The sequence below is a fragment of the Aquarana catesbeiana genome, linkage group LG12 (genome assembly GCF_042186555.1).
Source record: "Aquarana catesbeiana isolate 2022-GZ linkage group LG12, ASM4218655v1, whole genome shotgun sequence".
NCBI classification, from domain to species: domain Eukaryota; kingdom Metazoa; phylum Chordata; class Amphibia; order Anura; family Ranidae; genus Aquarana; species Aquarana catesbeiana.
Genome location: NC_133335.1, coordinates 239,169,284 through 239,191,306, shown reverse-complemented (window position 1 = coordinate 239,191,306; position 22,023 = coordinate 239,169,284). Strand labels below are relative to the sequence as shown.

At 46.4% G+C, this 22,023-nt stretch overlaps 1 protein-coding gene across 1 annotated transcript in view; it reads right to left on the bottom strand.

The window, feature by feature from the left end:
- Window positions 1–778: 778 nt before the first annotated feature.
- The window catches only part of COX10 (cytochrome c oxidase assembly factor heme A:farnesyltransferase COX10), a 161,115-nt gene continuing 139,870 nt past the window's right edge, over window positions 779–22,023 (bottom strand). Inside the window, 2 exon segments of the mRNA XM_073606964.1 lie at window positions 779–8,024; window positions 15,525–15,757. Coding sequence (XP_073463065.1) covers window positions 7,618–8,024; window positions 15,525–15,757 — 640 coding nt within the window. The 3' untranslated portion in view covers window positions 779–7,617.

The following is a 22,023-nucleotide window of genomic DNA, read 5'->3' as shown; positions in this document are numbered from 1 at the left end:
TCGCTTTGCGTGCCTCATCTCGCAAGATGAGCCGGATTCAAGCCTCTGGGGTGTGCAGTACCGCATTTGGCCAGAGGTCAGCCGGGGAGCCGGTGACACTCGGAGACACTCAAAAACACTCTGTTCCCGAGTGGTCTCTGGCGCCCCCTCCCACCTCTGGCCACATGCGGTACTGCATAGACTGTGGAACGGATTATCTGAGTTTCCATTATTTCTTATGGGGAAACTCGCTTTGATATACGAGTGCTTTGGATTACAAGCATTCTTCTGGAGCGAGTTCTACTCGTAATCCAAGGTACCGCTGTATTTGTATTTTTACGTCCCCATTGGTCTTTATGATTTACAGATTTGTTGGACGGATCTGACTCCAAAGCCCCTTCGGCGTCACATTAGAATAGGAGATCCTTTGTACAGCCTGACTACACATATGGGGTGGAGATTCGGTAAAGGTAACGCCTGGAATCCTGAACAGACAAATCTATTTTTTGGGGAGAATCTTTTAGCATTTTGTGAAGACGGCGACTTTCATTTTAAGTCTCTGAATTTTCTGTCACCCGTGACAACCAATTAGCCTTAGAATTATGATTCTCAAGACAGCTGATTAGTGGCTGTGAGGTAATATAGATCGATCTCATTAATAACAATAATTGATGATCAGAGGTGTAGAAGGGCGGATAGTTCTGTATAAACCACACAAAGCTACTAAATCCCACAGTGATGATCGGTGATTCTGCACCGTCTGATCTGGTTGGCTCAATCTAGTAAATTGTAACAATCGTTATTTGCCATAACATTCTTTATTTGCAGCAGTAGCGATCGTTCTTATAAATAACACATTTATCATAACGGTGAATTGAGCCGATTGGCATAGGAGGAGGAGAGGGCGGCACACAACGTAGAAATAAGAAAAGCGGCGGCCTTAGTAGAGCGGAAAAAAAGTCAGGAGCTCAAAGTGTCTGAAATGAGAACCGTCAGTTCTAGGCACATCGCTGCCGATCGTTCTAAGTGTTGTATTGCTGGCTGTGCAGAAAGTTCTTATTTCCGACACTTTGATAATTAAAGTCTTCAGTACAGAATTTGCTTCCTCTATACTGGGTGCAGAGAAGATATTTTAGAGGGAAAAAAAAAAAATCTGCATTTTTATTCTCTTTTCCTCAGATAATGGCGGTATATGACATGGTGGCCTCGATCACACGGGCCTACTTAAAGCGACAATAAAAATGTGTTTTTTATTTTATTATTATTATACTTACCTGTGCTGTGTGATGGTTTTGCACCCCTTCCCCAGCCCGGGCAAATGAATGAGCATTGGCGGGGCAGAGCAGAAAGAGGATGCTGACAGTCACCAGCAATCTGCTCCAGTAAAGGCCAAGAACTGAGCGATCAGCGGTCTTTAATTGCTCAGTTCTCGGTGTAGAGGCAGTGGGGCACGTCAGACGGATGCTGCACCCACCCAGGTGAGTAGGTATATTTGGGATTTTGAAATCCCACAATTCTATGTGTACACGTCTTCTAAGGCTGTCTTTTGCCCATATGGGATGTACATGTGTGTTCCAGGCATCTGCATACAGGCAGCCGCATTCATGTCAACTGAGAGCAATGCCTGCCTGGACACAGCCGCTGTGCCCAATGTGACATGAATGGGGGTACATGTCCTTAAACACACGCTGCCTGGTGGACACAAGCCGCTGTGTCCCAATTGACATGAATGGGGTAGCCTGTATGGGGAGAGGGATTGGAACCCCTGTCAGTTTCTATTGCTGTCTGCCCCTTTTAGGGAGATTCACGCCCTCTATTTGTCCTGTTTAATTTTGGGTTGTCGGCAGAAAAAAAAAAAATCAGGAAAACGTTCCATTAAGGACACTAGTTCTGGTGATCTGTGGGGGGGTTCCCTTAATTAGCAGGGATTTCCTTTCACATCCTTTGTTGGCTATGGGACAGGAAGTGAAGGGAAATCTCCCCAATCACGCTGCGATTCTGCCGTGATAAATCGTGATGCAATCGCGGCGCTTGTCACTCAAAAAGGAGCAGAAGCTTCTTTTGAACGTTGCAATTTGCCGCGATCGCGGCGTGAAAATTGCAGCGCCATTAAGACGTAATGGCATCGCACCGATTGGGACCGCTCAGCTGTGAACGGAGCCCTATTATTTAGTACAGGCCCCCCCTTTATCAATCTAGGGGGTTCCTTTGAGAAATGGGCTATTGGATTGTAAGCTCTCCAAACCCTCTTGTTTTGAATTCTAATGTAACTCTACGGTTCTCCTTTATTTTATAAAGCATCTCACAAACTGTTGGTGTTCTATAAATCCTGTATAATAATATGAATGGGACATTTCTGACTTTTCGGTAAGTTACCACGGAGACCATTTCTACAGTTGAATTCTTCCCTCCACCACTGAGATGTAATTATTATTATCGGGGGGTTCCTTGAAGGGATCCTCCATGTTAAGGCTGAGAGAGGCTGGTTTAGGCTTTGTGATTGGTGAATTAAATATGAAGGTTTGTCTTGTATCATTTTTTGGCAGGTAATTAAAATTGTAAAAAAAAAAAAACCATACAAGAACAAAGCAGATAACATTAGAAGATATTGTCTTCTTTTTTTCCTGAGGATTCTGTAGAAGAAGCTGGTTACAATCTCTGGCTGGTCTTGGAGATCCCTGAACAATGGGGGTCTTGTAGGTGAAGATCATTCCAGCCTTGTAGAGGTCGGTCCACCTAAAATTCATATTTCAGCTTGTGGGACAATTTCTTGTGTCTGTAAAAGAAAAATCTCCTCCTCAGGTGGCTCTGATAGATCTACTACTTGTCTCTACTCTATAAGCCTCGTACATATGATTGGATTGTTGGCCAACAAAGTGTCAGACTTTTGTCCGAAGGGCGTGCGCCGGGAACTTGTCTTGCATACTAACGGTACCCAATTGTCAGCCAACAAACACGAATGTAGTGACGTACTACGAGGAATTTCAGCTCTTGAGCGCCACCCTTTGGGCTCCTTCTGCTAATGTCGTGTTTGGTGAGCATCGATCACGAGCATGAGTGTTTGTACTTTCGACTTCTGTGTGAGGGACTTGTGTACTGACCATACGAAAATCAGACAACAAACCGTTGTCCGCCAAAAATTTACTAGCCTGCCATCCAACATTTGTTGGCAGAAAGTTGGACAACAATAATGGAGCGTACTAACGGTCGGATTTTAGGCCAATAGCCTGTCATCCCACAAGTCCCTGCTGAAAATCCAATCGTGTGTACGAGGCTTTAGCCCCCATTCAGACTTGTACAACCTGTCACAGAGGTTGGACTTGTGTCTTTTTTCAACCTCACCGACTATGTAACTATGTCATGTGACTTTGATGTCCAGCCCGTTCTTTGCGATGGAACCTGTTGGAATCGGTGCCACTTAAAGTCGCAGTGTCCTTGAAAAGTTGCCCGCGCTACTACTTTGGTCCAGAGAATGTAAAGTCGGAATCAAAGTAGCACTGGAAACAATGGCAGCTTTGGGGAGGCCAACATTCTGTGGACCAGGGCCAGGTTCACCAATGTAATCAATCATTTTGTTTCCATGAAATTCTGATTCATTAAGGTCACTTTCACACTTGTGCGACCTTAAAAGTCAAGATTTTTTTTTGCCACGACTTGAAGCAACGCCTGTGTATTCTATGGACCTCAAGTCAGACCAAAGTAGAGCAGGGACTACTTTGAAGTTGCACAGATATGAATGGTACTCATTGTAAATCATGGGGGTACGACTTGTCATGTGACTTTGCAGGCACAAGTGTGAAAGGGGTCTTAATAAGAATGATTCCTTACTACAGATGGGCAGTATGGTGGCTCAGTAGGTTAGCACTGGGGGGGGGGGGACTTTGGATTGAATCCCACCCAGAACACCATGTGACTCTATTCTCCATGCGCTTCCTCCAGATACTTCCAATTCCCTTCCACACCCCAAAAACATGCTGGGAGGTAAAATTATAAGTTCACCTTTGGAAACATTCCCACTCCCGCAGTGCCGGGGTCATTAAAGTACATTGTAATTATTAACCCCAGGCAAAAAGTATGGAATCACCACTCTTGGAAAAAGTTAATTTAATCGTGTAGAAAAAAAAAAACGAATCACAGACATGCCTTAAAACTATTTTCATTTAAAGCGTAACTCCACTTTTGTTGAGAAAAAAAATCATTCCCCTCTGGGCGATCGATGTACAGTATTGCAAGGATTATAACAACCTTTGTTGCAGATTCCGACGTTTTGTTATTCTGAAGAAATCCCTGTGTGTTTGTGTGTCCATGTTCTGAGTGGGTCTAATAGGAGTGGTTTCATAATTAACTGTCAGGTGTGCAGCTGCAGGGCACTAATGAGGAAACCTGCTGGGCCTGCATCCCTTTAGACGTGTTCCCATTGAAAGGATCTCTCAAAAAAAATGACATTTTTGTTGCAGGGGATGCCTGAAATCTGACTTGTATCTTAGGGCAGACTTCTGGGAAAATTGGTGAGCCAATCACACAAGCAGGAAATGATGTTTCTGGGGAGTGGTCAGTACACACTCTGTGTACAAAACAACAAAAGGTAGCCATATTGCTTTGTATTCTCAGAAAATTACAGCGGCTGCAGATTGAAAAGGTAATTTTTAATAACATTCAATTACAAAATGATTTGTGTCGCAATCATATGCGCTATATTATTTTTACTTTATTTTCTTTTTTTTCCCCCCCACGAAAAAGTGGAGTTTCCCTTTAACAATCCAACCTTCTGGTTTTAAGGGACAGAGAAAAAAAAAAAAGAAAAAAAAAAACTGTAGTCAGTTGCAACTGTTTTTGCAGATCAAGCAGGGGAAAAAAATATGGAATCACCAAATTCTGACACCATGTACTTTGCAGTTCTAAAACAAACATCTCCATCAGATTACATCCTGAAAAATGATGTCATCACCACCAAACATCCTTCCAATTGATGGAATAAGAAAAGTGATGATGATGGAACTTTTGTTTGGTGCTGTTCCAATGAAGACGATAGCCTGAAGAAGGGGGTGGGATGACAGTCATTAAATCTTCAATACATTTTATATTATATTGAGATTTTGGACACTTTTCTTATTCCATCAATTGGAAGGATGTTTGGTGGTGATGACATCATTTTCAGGATGTAATCTGATGGAGATGTTTGTTTTAGAACTGCAAAGTACATGGTGATTCCATAATATTTGCCTCGGAATTTAGTGATTCCATATTTTTTCCCTCTGCTTGATCTGCAAAAACAGTTGCAACTCACTAGTTTTCTTTCTTTTTTTTTTCTTTTTTATAATTGTTTCTCCAAGTCAGAAGGTTGAAATGTTAAATGAAAATAGTTTTGAGCCATGTCTGTAATTAGTTTTTTTTTTTTTTGCACAATTAAACAATTGATTGAACATTTTCCAGGAGTGGTGATTCCATACTTTTTTCCAGGGGTTTGTATAATAATAATAATAAATGCATATTTTTTTTTTCCCTTCCTAGGAGCCTAAAGGAACCCCCCCCCCCCCATACACACGCTAATTTTGTCTACTCTCCCCCTCCGGTGCCACAATTGGCACCTCTCGGGGTGGGTACAGGATACCTGTCTTTGACAGATATCCTGTTCCCATGTCCGGGAGTTAGGGCCGCGGCCCGTGACATGACCCCGGGGCTCCCTCCTCCCTCTCGCCGGCCAGTAGGTAAGTGGAGGAGCGGGGCTTCGCGCATGCGCAGTAGGGTTTCCGGCGTGAAGCCATAAGTCTACACTGCCCGGTTCCCTTACCCGCAATGGCGGCAGCAGAACCCGACCAGCTGATGGAAACATCAGCTGCAGTGCCGACATCGCTGGACTCCAGGACAGGTAAGTGTCCGATTATTAAAAGCCAGGAGCTGCAGTATGTGTACAGTGTGTGTGTGTGTACAGTGTGTGTGTGTGTGTACAGTGTGAGTGTGTGTGTACAGTGTGAGTGTGTGAGTGTGTGTGTGTACAGTGTGTGTGTGTGAGTGTGTGTGTGTACAGTGTGTGAGTGTGTGTACAGTGTGTGTGTGAGTGTGTGTGTGTACAGTGTGTGTGTGTACAGTGTGTGTGTGAGTGTGTGTGTGTACAGTGTGTGTGTGTACAGTGTGAGTGTGTGAGTGTGTGTGTGTACAGTGTGTGTGAGTGTGTGTGTGTGTGTACAGTGTGTGAGTGTGTGTACAGTGTGTGTGTGTACAGTGTGTACAGTGTGTGTGTGTACAGTGTGTGTGTGAGTGTGTGTGTGTACAGTGTGTGTGTGTACAGTGTGTGTGTGTACAGTGTGTGTGTGTACAGTGTGTGTGTGTGTGTGTGTGTACAGTGTGAGTGTGTGTACAGTGTGTGTGTGTACAGTGTGTGTGTGTGTGTGTACAGTGTGAGTGTGTGTACAGTGTGTGTGTGTACAGTGTGTGTGTGAGTGTGTACAGTGTGAGTGTGTGTACAGTGTGTGTGTACAGTGTGTGTGTGTGTACAGTGTGAGTGTGTGTACAGTGTGTGTGTGTACAGTGTGTGTGTACAGTGTGTGTGTGTGTACAGTGTGTGTGAGTGTACAGTGTGTGTGTGTACAGCTGCTGGCTTTTAGTTGTTTTTTTGGGCGGAACACCGCTTTAGGCATTGAACCCATACAGATCGCAGGTGCAATGTCAGTACAGCTGTTTGCCCCTCACTGCCCGTTACAGAAGTCCAGGAAGATCATTGAACTACAAGTGTGCTCACCAGCGCCCCTCGCAGGTTCACTGAGAACTACAAGCTGTCTGCCACAGTGGCGGATGGTACTTGTAGTTGGTTCATAGAACTTGGAATGAATAATGCTGCTGTGTGGGCAGCACTGTGTTTGAATAGGGGAGAGGATCCCCTGTCTGCTGTCACAATGGGGGGGGGGGGGGGGGGTGTCTGTGTCACACGTGCTTTAAATAACATGTTACACCCCTGAATAGAGATGTAACATGTTACTAAAGGGGAAGGTATCCTTTAAAGCTCACCCTTTTGCTGAGGCACGTTATGGTTAAGATGCAAACCTGCAATACAAAGATGACTTATTGGTGATTACGGAGCATTACAATTGTTGGCCAAAAGTTCACATATTCTGCAGCAGCCAATCAGTTTGCCCCTCTAACTTCCTAACTGATACTAAAAATTGAGTGTTGGGTCTGATGTTTCCTGGACCAGACTGTATAATAAATAGGGGTGTGTGGGGGAGGAGGGGTTTGTGGGGGTTTCAGACACAATTCACTCGCTCAGGTGATCGATCTTCATGTATCATTTCATCTGCAGCCACATTGGTTGAGTGAAGGATTGTGGGGCTCTGTTGTCACCATCAATTCACTTTGTTTATTGGGAAAGTACACAGAGAAGCAGCAGATTGACGTTGGCCATGTGTCCCTGAAATCCACTTCTGTTTATTCGATCGCTCCTTGGAGTCAGTGCCGGAGAAGAGAGCGTTACGGTTCTGATGATTTTCATGTGGCCGTCGCCCGGAGGAGGTAGGTAATCGTTCTGTCAGACAAGTCTGGTATGGTCATCCCAGCAGACCCACCACCCCCACCGCGGCGGCTGTTGTCCATATTACAGTATTCAATGATGGGGGGAACCCCCAAAGTTCTGTCCTCTCCCAGTTATCGGGGGTCTCGCTCCTTTTCTTTTTTCCCTACCACAGACTTTTTGCAGGTTAACATCAGCAGCAGTAATGTGGGCAGATGCCACAAGCTACAGAAGAAGAGTTTGCGGGAGCTGTTGCGGTCGGCGTCGCGGTAGAAGCGATATCCCAGGTAGGAGATGTACAAGTTGATTGGCAGGGAGATGATGGGGAAGTTCCATGTGGTTACATCTAAGGCCGGGGCCAAGGTGGACAGTCCTATGAGAGCGAGGCAATGCCGCAAGGCCACCCGCCGGCACATGTCCGGGTGTGTGACGGACATCATCCGGTAACCTCCTCGGGAATAGTCTTCTCGCAGGTTCCAGCTCAGAGCATTGAAGTGGGGGAACTGCCAGGAGTAGAGGACGGCACCTAAGAGCAGAGCACCTGAAAGGGAAAGACAGCAATGTCAGCAAAAAGAGGACATGTGATCTGTGTTCAGAACCCCACATGAGGGCAAAACGCACTGTGGTCACCATAGGTAGGTGCCTAACCCCCCCCCTCCTCTACTGTTGGGAGACATTCCCTGAACTTCCCGGTCAATGTGATTGGCTGTCTCAGTGATCACATGATCAGCAGCCTGTCCTACCAGCTCTCGATCGTTGACCAGGAGCTGTTGGTGAGAGGGCAGTTATAGTACTGGGGATTCCAAGTGAGCATAGGTGGCAGCATGGTGTTACAGCCCACTGCCACATACACTATATTGTCAAAAGTATTAGGACACCTGCCTTTACACGCACATGAACTTTAATGACATCCTAGTCTTAGTCCGTAGGGTTCAATATTGAGTTGGCTCCGCCCTTTGCAGCTATAACAGCTTCACCTCTTCTGGGAAGGCCGTCCACAAGGTTTAGGAGGGTGTCTATGGGAATGTTTCTCAACTCCAGTCCTCAAGGTGCCCCAACAGGTCATGTTTTCCCTCAGATGAAATGGCTGTGGTAATTACTAAGGCAGGGAAACTGATCAAATCACCTGTGCAAAATAATGGTAAGCCTGGAAACATGTCCTGTTGGGGCCCCTTGAGGACTGGAGTTGAGAAACACTGTTCTATGGGAATGTTTGACCATTCTTCTAGAAGTGCATTTGTGAGGTCAGGCGCTGATGTTGGACGAGAAGGCCTGGCTCGCAGTCTCCCTTCTAATTCATCCCAAAGGTGTTCTATTGGGTTGAGGTCAGGACTCTGTGCAGGCCAGTCAAGTTCCTCCACCCCAAACTCGCTCATCCATGTCTTTATGGACCTTGCTTTGTGCACTGGTGTGCAGTCATGTTGGAACAGGAAGGGGCCGTCCCCAAACTGTTCCTACAAAGTTGGGAACATGAAATTGTACAAAATGTCTTGGTATGCTGATACCTTAAGAGTTCCCTTCACTGGAACTAAGGGGCCAAGTCCAACCCCTGAAAAGGAACCCCCACACCATAATCCCCCCTCCCCCACACCATAATCCCCCCTCCACCAAATGATTTGGACCAGTGCACAAAGCAAGGTCCATAAAGACATGGATGAGCGAGTTTGAGATGGAGGAACTTAACTGGCCTGCAAACATTCCCATAGACACACTCCTAAACCTTGTGGACGGCCTTCCCAGAAGAGTTGAAGCTGTTATAGCTGCAAAGGGCGGAGCCAACTCAATATTGAACCCTACAGACTAAGACTGGGATGTCATTAAAGTTCATGTGTGTGTAAAGGCAGGCGTCCCAATACAATATAGTGTACAGTATATACATGCATGCAACCAACGGTAAGAAGTCATTATAAACTCCTCTTAGTATTATATTTGCCCCAGAAAAACAAGCAAACATTTTTCTTACACACATTAAAATGGGCATTTTAGACCTTAAAGTAAAATTCCAGGCAAACCCTAAATAGTCTTTCAATGTCTCCTCCTAAGGCCAGTGTAAGGAAGATGTCAATACTTACCTATTTTCAGCCCGCCCTAATCCGTAGAGTGTGTAGAGTAGAGCAGAGTGTGTAGAGTAGAGCAGAGTGTGTAGAGTAGAGCAGAGTGTGTAGAGTAGAGCAGAGTGTGTAGAGTAGAGCAGAGTGTGTAGAGTAGAGCAGAGTGTGTAGAGTAGAGTAGAGTGAGTAGAGTAGAGTAGTGTGTGTAGAGTAGAGTAGAGTAGAGTAGTGTGTGTAGAGTAGAGTAGAGTAGAGTAGTGTGTGTAGAGTAGAGTATGTAGAGTAGAGTAGAGTGTAGAGAGTAGAGAGTAGAGTAGAGTGTGTAAAGAGTAGAGTGTAGTAGAGTAGAGAGTAGAGTGTGTAGAGAGTAGAGTGTAGTAGTGTAGAGAGTAGAGTAGGCTCCAAAATGGCTGGTAAAGCCTGGAGTGGTGACCAGATCAAAGGGGGCTGAAAATAGGTATCTACATCTTTCTGGCTCAGTGCAGCGATGTGGAGCCCTGCGAATCCAGTGCATCGCATACAACTCGCAGGCAGTTCACACTGCTCTATACGAACTGCTGAGGGTGTCAATACAAACTTGATGACACCCCCATTTCAGTTCGCATATCGCAGTGCGAACTGTCAATTCGGACAGGAATCGGATCGCATTGGGTGTGCGCGGACACGGCATGAGTTGGGCAGCAGATTTCAGCCAATGGTTTTGGCTGAAGTCAGCTGAACGACTCTGGCCAATCACACACAGAGCTCTGTGTATTATGGAACAGCGATCTGGCTGTTTCTTCTCCTTACAAAGCAGGGAGAAAAGATGGACAATAACGGTAAAAGCAGCACACATTAAACACATTACACCAGTGGCGGCCTGTCTGTACGGGGCACGGACCCCCTGATCCATGCTCCCGGCCCCTAATCTACATGCAGGGCGCCGGACACATAGATTCCAATGGGTTTTTTTTTTTAGCAGCACATGATTAGAGCCTGAGGAGCTAATTGGTTTCAAAAAAGGGTGGGCTCAGGGAGCAGAGCAGTGCCCAGCAAATTAATATTCACTATTGTCTTTCTGATTCTTCTCCTGGCCAATCAGGAAGCGGGTCCTGAGACCCATCACCCGCTTGGCTGAGAGGAGAAGCAATCCTAATGACCGCTGAGGAGACACGGGGTGAGGCCGCTGCCCAGGGGAAGCGCTGCCCGCAACCTAGATGGGGGTAAGTGGGGGGCTGGTGGTATATATTTTTTATTTTTTTGAGGGGGGGGGTGTCATTGATTGGATTATTTGCAGGCCCCCCCCCCCCAAAAAAAAATACCACCAGCAGCCACTGCATTACACATTGTCATCTCCTTCCCAGCCAGTGTCAGTTAGCACCAGTTTTCCCGCCACCCTATCACAGGCACACACTGGTACCATATAGTCTGTAGACACCATAATTTTCACACAAACCAATATATTAATAACTTATTTGGAATAATTTTTTTTTTTTTTTTACTGAAGTAATGTTGCAGAATACATTTGGCCTAAGTTTATAAAGAAATTTGATTTTTTGATTGGATATGTTTAACAGATTGTAGAAAATATATATATATATATATTTTTCAAAATTCTCAGTCTTTTTTCCGTTTATATTGCTAAAAAAAAAAAAAAAAAAAAAAAAAAGGTGAACAAATACCACCAAAAGAAAGCTATTTGTGTGGAAAAAAATAATAATATACATTTCATTTGTGTACAGAGTTGCATGATCGCGCAATTACCAGTTAAAGTAGCGCAGTGACAAATGGGAGAAAATGCCCTGGTCATGAGGGGGGGGGGAGGGGGAACCTTCCTGAGAGTAAGTGGTTAAAATTGCACGCAAAGTGACCCAAAATGACCGTATTATAGATTGTCAGCAGGTGATGGATTAAAACCTTTACAGCCAATCAATTTACTGTTCACTGTGAAAATTCACATGGGATCCCTCCCCCCCCCCCCCTCAGTGCTTCCATTGCTATATTATATTATCCAGTGCTGAAGTGCTGTGGCAGGTGATTTCCTGCGCAAAGATGGCGAAGGTTTGGAACTTCTCTAATAGCTGTTTTTGCGCATGCGCGGGTGTTTGGGAAAAATGTAGTGCCGAGGTGAGAAACGCACAAGTGCGGCTTTACACAAATGGCATCAGTTAAAAAAAAAAAAAAACATTTCGGCTCCGTTCACAACAAGGTGATTTGAATCGTGGCGATTCCAGAATCACGGAAAAATGCAGGACAACGTTTGCGATGCCGTCATTCCTCAATGGCGCCCCAGACACGCTGCGATGTCGCCGCGCAAAATCATGGGAAGCACGCTGCCTAAAAGAAGTACTTCTTTTGGGGCGACATACGTCCCACAATTTTATTTGCGTGACAATCACTGCAAAAATCGCACTGCCTTTTGGGTGCCATTGAGAAATGGTATTGTAAAACGCGCCCTGCGGCGATTCCGCCCGCGATTCAAAACGCCTCGGTGTGAATGGAGCCTTATATCCAATTGCAACATACCTGGCTGGTGCGTACGAGAAGCCCGTCCATGTCTATGGGAACGCAGCGGCATGCGCAGACACTCACCCTAATTCGGCTATGGTATGCGTGAGCAGCCTGAAACCTCTGTCAGGTTTTTACTGCTGCGGGTTGGATTTTCCCCTCTCCATAACGCAGCCAACACTAAGAAATGGAGGGCCAGAGAGCCCCGTCCTGAGAAATGCCATGCGGCCATCGCTGGGGGGGTTGTGTAGGCAGAAAGAGGCTGCAGGAGATCAGCAGAACTGACGTGTAACAAAAAAAGACAAATACTGAATTTATAGAAAACGATCGTTTCTGATACACGGCGCTCCAGTAAAGCTCAATGTCATCCAGTCAGGTTTCCATCTATTTTAATAAGAGTGTTTGTTCCAGCGGGCAGACGCGGCACTCTTCTACACATCAGTCCTCCTCGTGTGTAATGAAATCCGGCCCGAGGGCACAGAACTCACTATGTGTTATTTACACAGCGAGCAGAGAGGCCGATCGAGGCTGAGAAAATAAATGATTGGGGGAGACTCCATCCTTCATCATGGCGAAGGATGTTTGTTTCTTTGTTATCTAAATAAACCAAACTAACCCCACAGGAAGAGCCCCGGCCACTGCGGGGGTCCCCCGACGTCACGTCACTGTTTACACCTAGGGTGACAGCCGAGGCTTTCTGCCCCCGAGTGACAGCTCAGCGTTTTTATTGTGTCACTGGGAGTCGTGGGGGCAAGATGGATGAGGACGGGGGGGCACATGGCGCTCTGGGGTCCACGTTGCTCTAATCCTACCAGCCTACTGGTCGATTGCAAGCTCTTCAATCAAAGATGTCCCTGTAGAACGCCAATTGTTCCCGTCACTGACAGAGCCATGTGAATAGAGATGTACAGGACTCTGCATATATCATATACTCCTCACCTGGGGACACATTAAGTCTGCAGACAGACGGCTCTCCTACTGAGATTCTGGGGACTTCAGCTAGAGGCTGTGTGTGGTTCTGGGCAGTGCCACCTTAACAGGACCATGGGCCCAAACCAGGGAGATGTGACCTGCGGCATGCATAGCGCACCACGGCAAACAGTGGGTGTGGCTTTTTATCTGATTAGAAAGTTTAGTCTGATATTTTACAATTTTTTTTATTTTCTTTTAAAATTTTAATTCAATCATTATTTACACAATACTGTTGGGGGGGGGGGGGGGGTTCTAAACAGACCCCCGAAGCCTCACTTAAGACAGAGAAAGGGACTGAGGACAGAGCTTCCCCAGTTCCTTTCTGCAGCGTCAGCTGCACTGCAGATGAATGAACAGGAGAGATAGAAAACTCCGAACGGGGAGCCTCTATGCTTCAATTAGGAACACAGTGAGTGATCAGTACCAATTCCTCCCACTGACACCGACGATGGGGCGTTGTTCCTGCCACTGACACGGCGCCATTCTTATCACTGACACTATTCCTCCCACTGACACCAACAATGGGGCGCCATTCTTATCACTGACACCAACGATGGGGCGTCACACTGACCCTAACAATGGGGCACCATTCCTCCCACTGACATGGCGCCATTCTTATCACTGACACTATTCCTCCCACTGACACCAACAATGGGGCGCCATTCTTATCACTGACACCAACGATGGGGGCGCCATTCCTCCCACTGACACCAACGATGGGGCGCCATTCCTCCCACTGACACCAACGATGGGGGCACCATTCCTCCCACTGACACCAACGATGGGGGCACCATTCCTCCCACTGACACCAACGATGGGGGCGCCATTCCTCCCACTGACACCAATGATGGGGCACCATTCCTCCCACTGACACCAACGATGGGGCGCCATTCCTCCCACTGACACTAACGATGGGGCGTCATTCTTATCACTGACACCAACAATGGGGGCGCCATTCTTATCACTGACACCAACGATGGGGGCACCGTTCTTATCACTGACACCAACGATGGGGGCGCCGTTCTTTTCACTGACACCAACGATGGGGGCGCCATTCATCCCACTGACACCAATGATGGGGCGTCATTTTTATCACTGACACCAACGATGGGGCGCCATTCCTCCCACTGACACCAATGATGGGGCGCCATTCCTCCCACTGACACCAACGATGGGGCACCATTCCTCCCACTGACACCAACGATGGGGGCGCCATTCCTCCCACTGACACCAACGATGGGGGCGCCATTCCTCCCACTGACACCAACGATGGGGGCGCCATTCCTCCCACTGACACCAACGATGGGGGCGCCATTCTTTTCACTGACACCGATGGGGGCGCCATTCCTCCCACTGACACCAATGATGGGGGTGCCATTCATCCCACTGACACCAACGATGGGGTGTCACACTGACACCAATTATGGGGGCGCCATTCATCCCACTGACACCAACGATAGGACATTTATCCTCCTACTGAACTAATTTTTTTTTTAATTCCACTGCCCACCAAGCCTGAGATATTGTGGATTCCCATCAATACTGGGGCATTTTCTCATCCCATTGGCCACAGCCCGGCCCTCCTAAAGTCAGGAAACTGGCCCCTTGTTTAGGAAGTCTGGAGACCCCTGCAATACACAATACACCTCCCTCAGGAAGAACTAAGCCCAGCACTCTCCCTCATAGCATTGGTACAGGTGCTCTTTAAATGAAGGGATAATATTTAGAATTGTTCAGAAGCTGTAACATCTTTAAATTGCACCATTCATTGAGAGACAATCCCTTGGATTGGATGTAAGCTGTATTAGAGAAGAGAATGGTCCTTGCCTTTGATTGAGCTATTGACATCGGTCACCAGAACTCGCTCTGACACAATGTAGACTGATTAGGTGGGAATGCGATTATGGGGGGGGATTGGATAAACAGCGACTATTAACCTTCCTCTACACGGTCACAATCTGGATTTCGTACGATCGAGGAGAAGACTTCAGTCTGACCATCCGATGGGGAAAACGGACACTTTTCTGTGCAGAGCGGAGAAGTCACATGACCGCGTCCCATACAGAGTCTCCATACAGAACTGTCTGTGGATGAACGTGAAAGGTGAACACCCAATAGGAGACAATGGTGCCGGACCCTGAAGGGTTAAACTGAACAGGCCGTCATATGAAGAGGCAGCTGAGCGATGACAGAAATTGGTCTTCATATAATTAGGCCCCAGAATAGGGGAAGTGAATAGCGCTGATGATAATTATCGGAGAGCCGCCCCTAAACCTCTTACCAATTTCTGTGTATTGTAACAATGCCGCCCTGTACAAGTCACGGCCAATCTGTGTACCCCTTTTAGATGTTTGTACTAGACGGACCCCGCTGTGCTCTAATAGGGGTCACCACTGACTGCTGTACAAACAGAAATCATACATGAGGCTCACAACCTCCAATGGCTCCCACCACATCTAGTATCCCCTCCCTCTGTTCTATCCGGAATGATTAGAGAATAGATGTAATTACAGGGATAATAATAGACTTACCAGCATCCAGACTGCCGGTTGCAGCGGTCCAGCCCATTATGGGGGGTATGGCACCCACCACGGAGCCCACCCACGTGTTGGCGATGCTCAGCCTCTTCATGGGAGTGTAGCAGCAGGTGTACAGGAAGATGTTGAAGGCACCCAAAGCCCCGGTCAGGGGATTGACGGCCAGAGTCAGGATGGAGATCCCGGGGATGGCGCAGGCTGCAGCGAAGGACACCGCCAGAAGAGGACTGTGGGGGACAGAGAATTTCACATAAGAGAACCCGTCATTCCACAGGGAAGAACAAAATCACCCTATACCATGATTTACACCAGGGGTCTCCAAACTACGGCCTGCTCCAAGATTTTATCTGGCACTCCGATATAAGAAGGGGCTCTGATGTGGACCTTTATGTTAGTGGGGGCAGGGATGGGGACACTGATGTGGGGGGGGGGGGGGCTGTGATGAGGACCCTGATGTAAGGGAGGGGGCTGTGATAGGGGTCCTAATGTAAGGGGGGGACTGTGATGGGGACCCCGATGTAAGGGAGGGGGCTGTGATAGGGATCCTAATGTAAGGGGGGGGGACTGTGATGGGACCCTGATGTAAGGGAGGGGGCTGTGATGGGGACCCCGATGTAAGGGAGGGGACTGTGATGTAAGGGAGGGGGCTGTGATGGGGACACCGATGTAAGGGAGGGGGCTGTGATGGGGACACCGATGTAAGGGAGGGGGCTGTGATGGGACCCCGATGTAAGGGAGGGGGCTGTGATAGGGATCCTAATGTAAGGGGGGGGGACTGTGATGGGACCCTGATGTAAGGGAGGGGGCTGTGATGGGGACCCCGATGTAAGGGAGGGGACTGTGATGTAAGGGAGGGGGCTGTGATGGGGACACCGATGTAAGGGAGGGGGCTGTGATGGGACCCCGATGTAAGGGAGGGGGCTGTGATGGGGACACCGATGTAAGGGAGGAGGCTGTGATGGGGACCCCGATGTAAGGGAGGGGGCTGTGATGGGGACACCGATGTAAGGGAGGGGGCTGTGATGGGACCCCGATGTAAGGGAGGGGGCTGTGATGGGACCCTGATGTAAGGGAGGGGGCTGTGATGGGGACACCGATGTAAGGGAGGAGGCTGTGATGGGGACCCCGATGTAAGGGAGGGGGCTGTGATGGGACCCCGATGTAAGGGAGGGGGCTGTGATGGGGACCCCGATGTAAGGGAGGGGGCTGTGATGGGGACACCGATGTAAGGGAGGGGGCTGTGATGGGACCCTGATGTAAGGGAGGGGGCTGTGATGGGGACACCGATGTAAGGGAGGAGGCTGTGATGGGGACCCCGATGTAAGGGAGGGGGCTGTGATGGGGACACCGATGTAAAGGAGGGGGCTGTGATGGGACCCCGATGTAAGGGAGGGGGCTGTGATGGGGACACCGATGTAAGGGAGGGGGCTGTGATGGGACCCCGATGTAAGGAAGGGGGCTGTGATGGGATCCTGATGTAAGGGAGGGGGCTGTGATGGGGACCCCGATGTAAGGGAGGGGGCTGTGATGGGACCCTGATGTAAGGGAGGGGGCTGTGATGGGACCCTGATGTAAGGGAGGGGACTGTGATGGGGACCCTGATGTAAGGGAGGGGGCTGTGATGGGGACACCGATGTAAGGGAGGGGGCTGTGATGGGACCCTGATGTAAGGGAGGGGGCTGTGATGGGACCCTGATGTAAGGGAGGGGACTGTGATGGGGACCCTGATGTAAGGGAGGGGGCTGTGATGGGGATCCTGATGTAAAGGGGGGACTGAGATGGGGCCCTGATGTAAGGGTGGCTGTAATAGACGTTTCTTTACTTTGTTTTACTGAAATTTGTTCTCTTTTGCTCTAAATCAAACACAAAGATATAAATTTGATTCTTTTATTTTTATAACTGTCTTTCTGCCTGTATACAATGTGTGGCCCTCATACTGAAAGGTTTTAGACAATACAAGTGAAAGTTCATGTTATATTTTCACAACTCTGCACTAGAGAAACATTGATCACCAGCCTTGAGGCTCTCCACCAACATCCTTCCTTGAAATAAAAGTCACTCATATCAACAATTCTGATTTATTGCTGGTGTGTGAGAGACAGCATTGTTTAAGTGTTGCTTCTTAAAAAGGAAATTTTTGTGGAGACACAGACACATAGCTGACAGGCAGGGAGGAGGGGGAGAAAGGAGAGCCGAGAGGACAGCTGCGGATGACAGAAAGACGTACTCTGACCACGGTGGTCAGGGCTCTGCACGGGATCGTCAGCAAGTACGCAGCCAATGATTTTGGCTGTGAACCTGCTGATGGCTGTGGCTGTTTCTTTCTCCCTCATCGTTCTGAGCTGAAATCAGGAAGTAAAGCCTGCCAGTCTGTAAGTAAAATCAGCACAACAGACACTTGTTAGGCACACAGACATGCGTTGGCCTCTTTTTACTACTGAATCTTCAAATAAAATATAAATATACTTACCTTTATTGGATACCGGGCGCTGCTTTACTCTCTTTTCTTCTACATTATACGTGGAGGCGACCTTAAGAGCGCACACCGAGGTAGCAGCCCAAACCTAAACAGAGCTCACCACCACCTTTCTTCTAAACTGGGCTCAGACCTCGGGGAACCAATTCTTTCCATCTGTCCACACCATACCTACCTACAACACTGACTGATCGAGTCAGTCCAGCACGATCTACTCCCATTCTTCTCAATTACTAGTATAGTGTCTGTCCGAGTCTGTATCCTGGTCATGGTAAGTACTATACTAGTGTCCCCAATAATATAATGTCCCCAATAATATATGTCCCCAAAAGTGCAGTGTTAGCCGGATCAGCCCTGATCACTGGTGACATGGAGTAGAATACATTTTGGCCTAAATTTATGAAGAAATTGGATATGTTTTATAACAAAGTAGAAAATATTGTTATTTTTACAAACGTATGGTCTTTTTATTCTTTTTTTAATAATAAAAACCCAGATGTGATCAATTACCACCGAAAGAAAGCTTTATTTGTGTGAATTTTTTTTTTTATATAAATTTAATTTGTGTACAACTTTGCATGGCCACGCAATTGCCAGTTAAAGTAGCGCAGCGCTCCGGAGGTCGAGTGTTTAGAAGTCAGCGGATACAATGTTTGGAGCGGATTTTTAATTTCTTATTTCTAGGCTGAAGAAGAAATGAATTATTAGGTTTGTCAAATCTCCATGACAGCAGGAAGACCATTATCACCGCATGACACATGGACAGGGTCACCGAAATCTCTAACTGTGCGATTATCAGTGCGATTATTATCAGTGCGATTATCAGTGCGAGAGCAACATTTGACCATCAGGGCGCAACAGAAATCTCTACTGGAAGTAACAGTCCTGCAGCACGATGGAATTTTTCTTTTCAAAATCGACCTATAGAAATTATTATTAACAAAAGTCTCTTGTTGGTGTAGTGCTGACACTCTACAGAGCCATTCAGAGAGAAGACTAAGCCAGTCACATCAGTCTCTACACCAGAAGAGCTTACACTCTAATGTCCCCCCCCCCCCCCCCCCCCGTCACATACTATTATTATTATACATTTATATAGCTCTGACATATACCGCAGTGCTGTATAAAGAACACTGAGCCAGTCACATCAGACTCCGTACAAGAAGATAGAGATCGTCAGCAAGTACGCAGCCAATGATTTTGGCTGTAAACCTGCTGATGGCTGTGGCCAATCACAACACAGATCTGGCTGTTTCTTTCTCCCTTATTTCACTTTTCGTTCTGAGCTGAAATCAGGAAGTAAAGCCAGCTGGTCTGTGAGAAAAATCAGCACAACAGACGCTTGTTAGGCACACAGACACCCCTTGATTGCCCTCCTGAACACATCTGCCACCCACCAAGTGTCATTAGTACACTGTACAGTATTATCACTGATCACCGTATTGGTGTCACTAGCAATGTCAGTGTCAGGAAACACCAATCCCTGATTGCCTGCCACATTGTAAGTCGCTGATCACCGCCATTACTAGTATAGTGTAGAAGAAAAGAGAGTAAAGCAGCGCCCGGTATCCAATAAAGGTAAGTATATTTATAATTTATTTGAAGCTTCAGCAGTAAAAAGAGGCCAACGGGTTTTGGGGGACTAAAGACTCCCCCTTTATCAGGGCTGCTAGTAGAATTGGTTGTGGAATAGTCCTGTTGGAGGGTGACTTTGGCACAGCAATCTGGACTGTTGGATGTCCACAGCGCTGGCTGTGTGTTCAGAGGCAGCTGTCGAGTCTTTATTCCCCCGAAACGCGTTGGCCTCTTTTTACTACTGAATCTTCAAATCAAATATAAATATACTTACCTTTATTGGATACCGGGCGCTGCTTTACTCTCTTTTCTTCTACATTATACGTGGAGGCGACCTTAGGAGTGCACACCGAGGTAGCAGCCCAAACCTAAACAGAGCTCACCACCACCTTTCTTCTAAACTGGGCTCAGACCTCGGGGAACCAATTCTTTCCATCTGTCCACACCATACCTACCTACAACACTGACTGATCGAGTCCAGCACGATCTACTCCCATTCTTCTCAATTACTAGTATAGTGTCTGTCCGAGTCTGTATCCTGGTCATGGTAAGTACTATACTAGTGTCCCCAATAATATAATGTCCCCAATAATATATGTCCCCATATAATATAGTGTCTCCAGTAATATAGTGTCCCTAATAATATAGTGTCTCCAGTAATATAGTGTCCCCATATAATATAGTGTCCCCATATAATATAGTGTCCACAGTAATAGTGTCCTTAGTAATATAGTAGAACAAAATATTACAGCGCACACATGCAAAAAAGACATTTACCTCCAGCAAGGCTTATTAAAAACACCTAAACACTTTCAAAAAACATTATCAAAAAATATGGGGATTTGGTCACACTATATTCCTATATGGTGCTCATGGTGTGACCAAATCCCCATATTTTTTGATAATGTTTTTTGAAAGTGTTTAGGTGTTTTTAATAAGCCTTGCTGGAGGTAAATGTCTTTTTTGCATGTGTGCGCTGTAATATTTTGTTCTGTTGTATGGTCTTATGGCTGCACCATCTTTAATGCATCTTTTAGGGTGTGCCCCCCAAATATCTTGTTTGTCTTAGTAATATAGTGTCCCCATTAATCTAGTATCCTCAGTAATATAATGTCCCATATAATATAGAGTCCCCTGTAATATAAAGTCCCGTATAATATAGTGTCCCCAGTAATATAGTGTACCCAATAATAGTGTCCCCATATAATATAGAGTCCCCAGTAATATAGTGTCCCCAGTAATATAGTGTCCCCAGTAATATAGTGTACCCAATAATAGTGTCCCCATATAATATAGAGTCCCCAGTAATATAGTGTCCCCAGTAATATAGTGTACCCAATAATAGTGTCCCCATATAATATAGAGTCCCCAGTAATATAGTGTCCCCAGTAATATAGTGTACCCAATAATAGTGTCCCCATATAATATAGTGTCCCCAAAAGCACAGTGTTAGCCGGATCAGCCCTGATCACTGGTGACATGGAGTAGAATACATTTTGGTCTAAATTTATGAAGAAATTGGATATGTTTTATAACAAAGTAGAAAATATTGTTATTTTTACAAATGTATGGTCTTTTTTTTCTTTTTTTATAATAAAAACCCAGATGTGATCAGTTACCACCGAAAGAAAGCTTTATTTGTGTGAATTTTTTTTTTTATATAAATTTAATTTGTGTACAACTTTGCATGACCGCGCAATTGCCAGTTAGAGTAGCGCAGCGCTCCGGAGGTCGAGTGTTTAGAAGTCAGCGGATACAATGTTTGGAGCGGATTTTTAATTTCTTATTTCTAGGCTGAAGAAGAAATGAATTATTAGGTTTGTCAAATCTCCATGACAGCAGGAAGACCATTATCACCGCATGACACATGGACAGGGTCACCGAAATCTCTAACTGTGCGATTATCAGTGCGATTATCAGTGCGATTATCAGTGCGATTATCAGTGCGATTATCAGTGCGATTATTATCAGTGCGAATGGAAGATGTGACCATCAGGGCGCAACAGAAATCTCTAACAGTCCTGCAGCACGATGGAAATTTTTCTTTTCAAAACCAACCTAGGAATATTATTATTATTGACAAAAGTCTCTGTTAACATTTGTTGGTGTAGTGCTGACACTCTACAGAACTATTCAGAGAGAAGACTAAGCCAGTCACATCAGTTTCTACACCAGAAGAGCTTACACTCTAATGTCCCCCCCCCCCGTCACATACTATTATTATTATACATTTATATAGCTCTGACATATACCGCAGTGCTGTATAAAGAACACTGAGCCAATCACATCACACTCTGTACCAGAGGAGCTTACACTCAACTGTAACCTACGCAATAGAGCAACAAGCTGTTGAACAATCACCTTGGAAGATGAATATAAATCTATACATCTCTACAGATTGTCCCTGGTAGGGGGGGAGGGGTCTGGACTGAACCCTGTTTG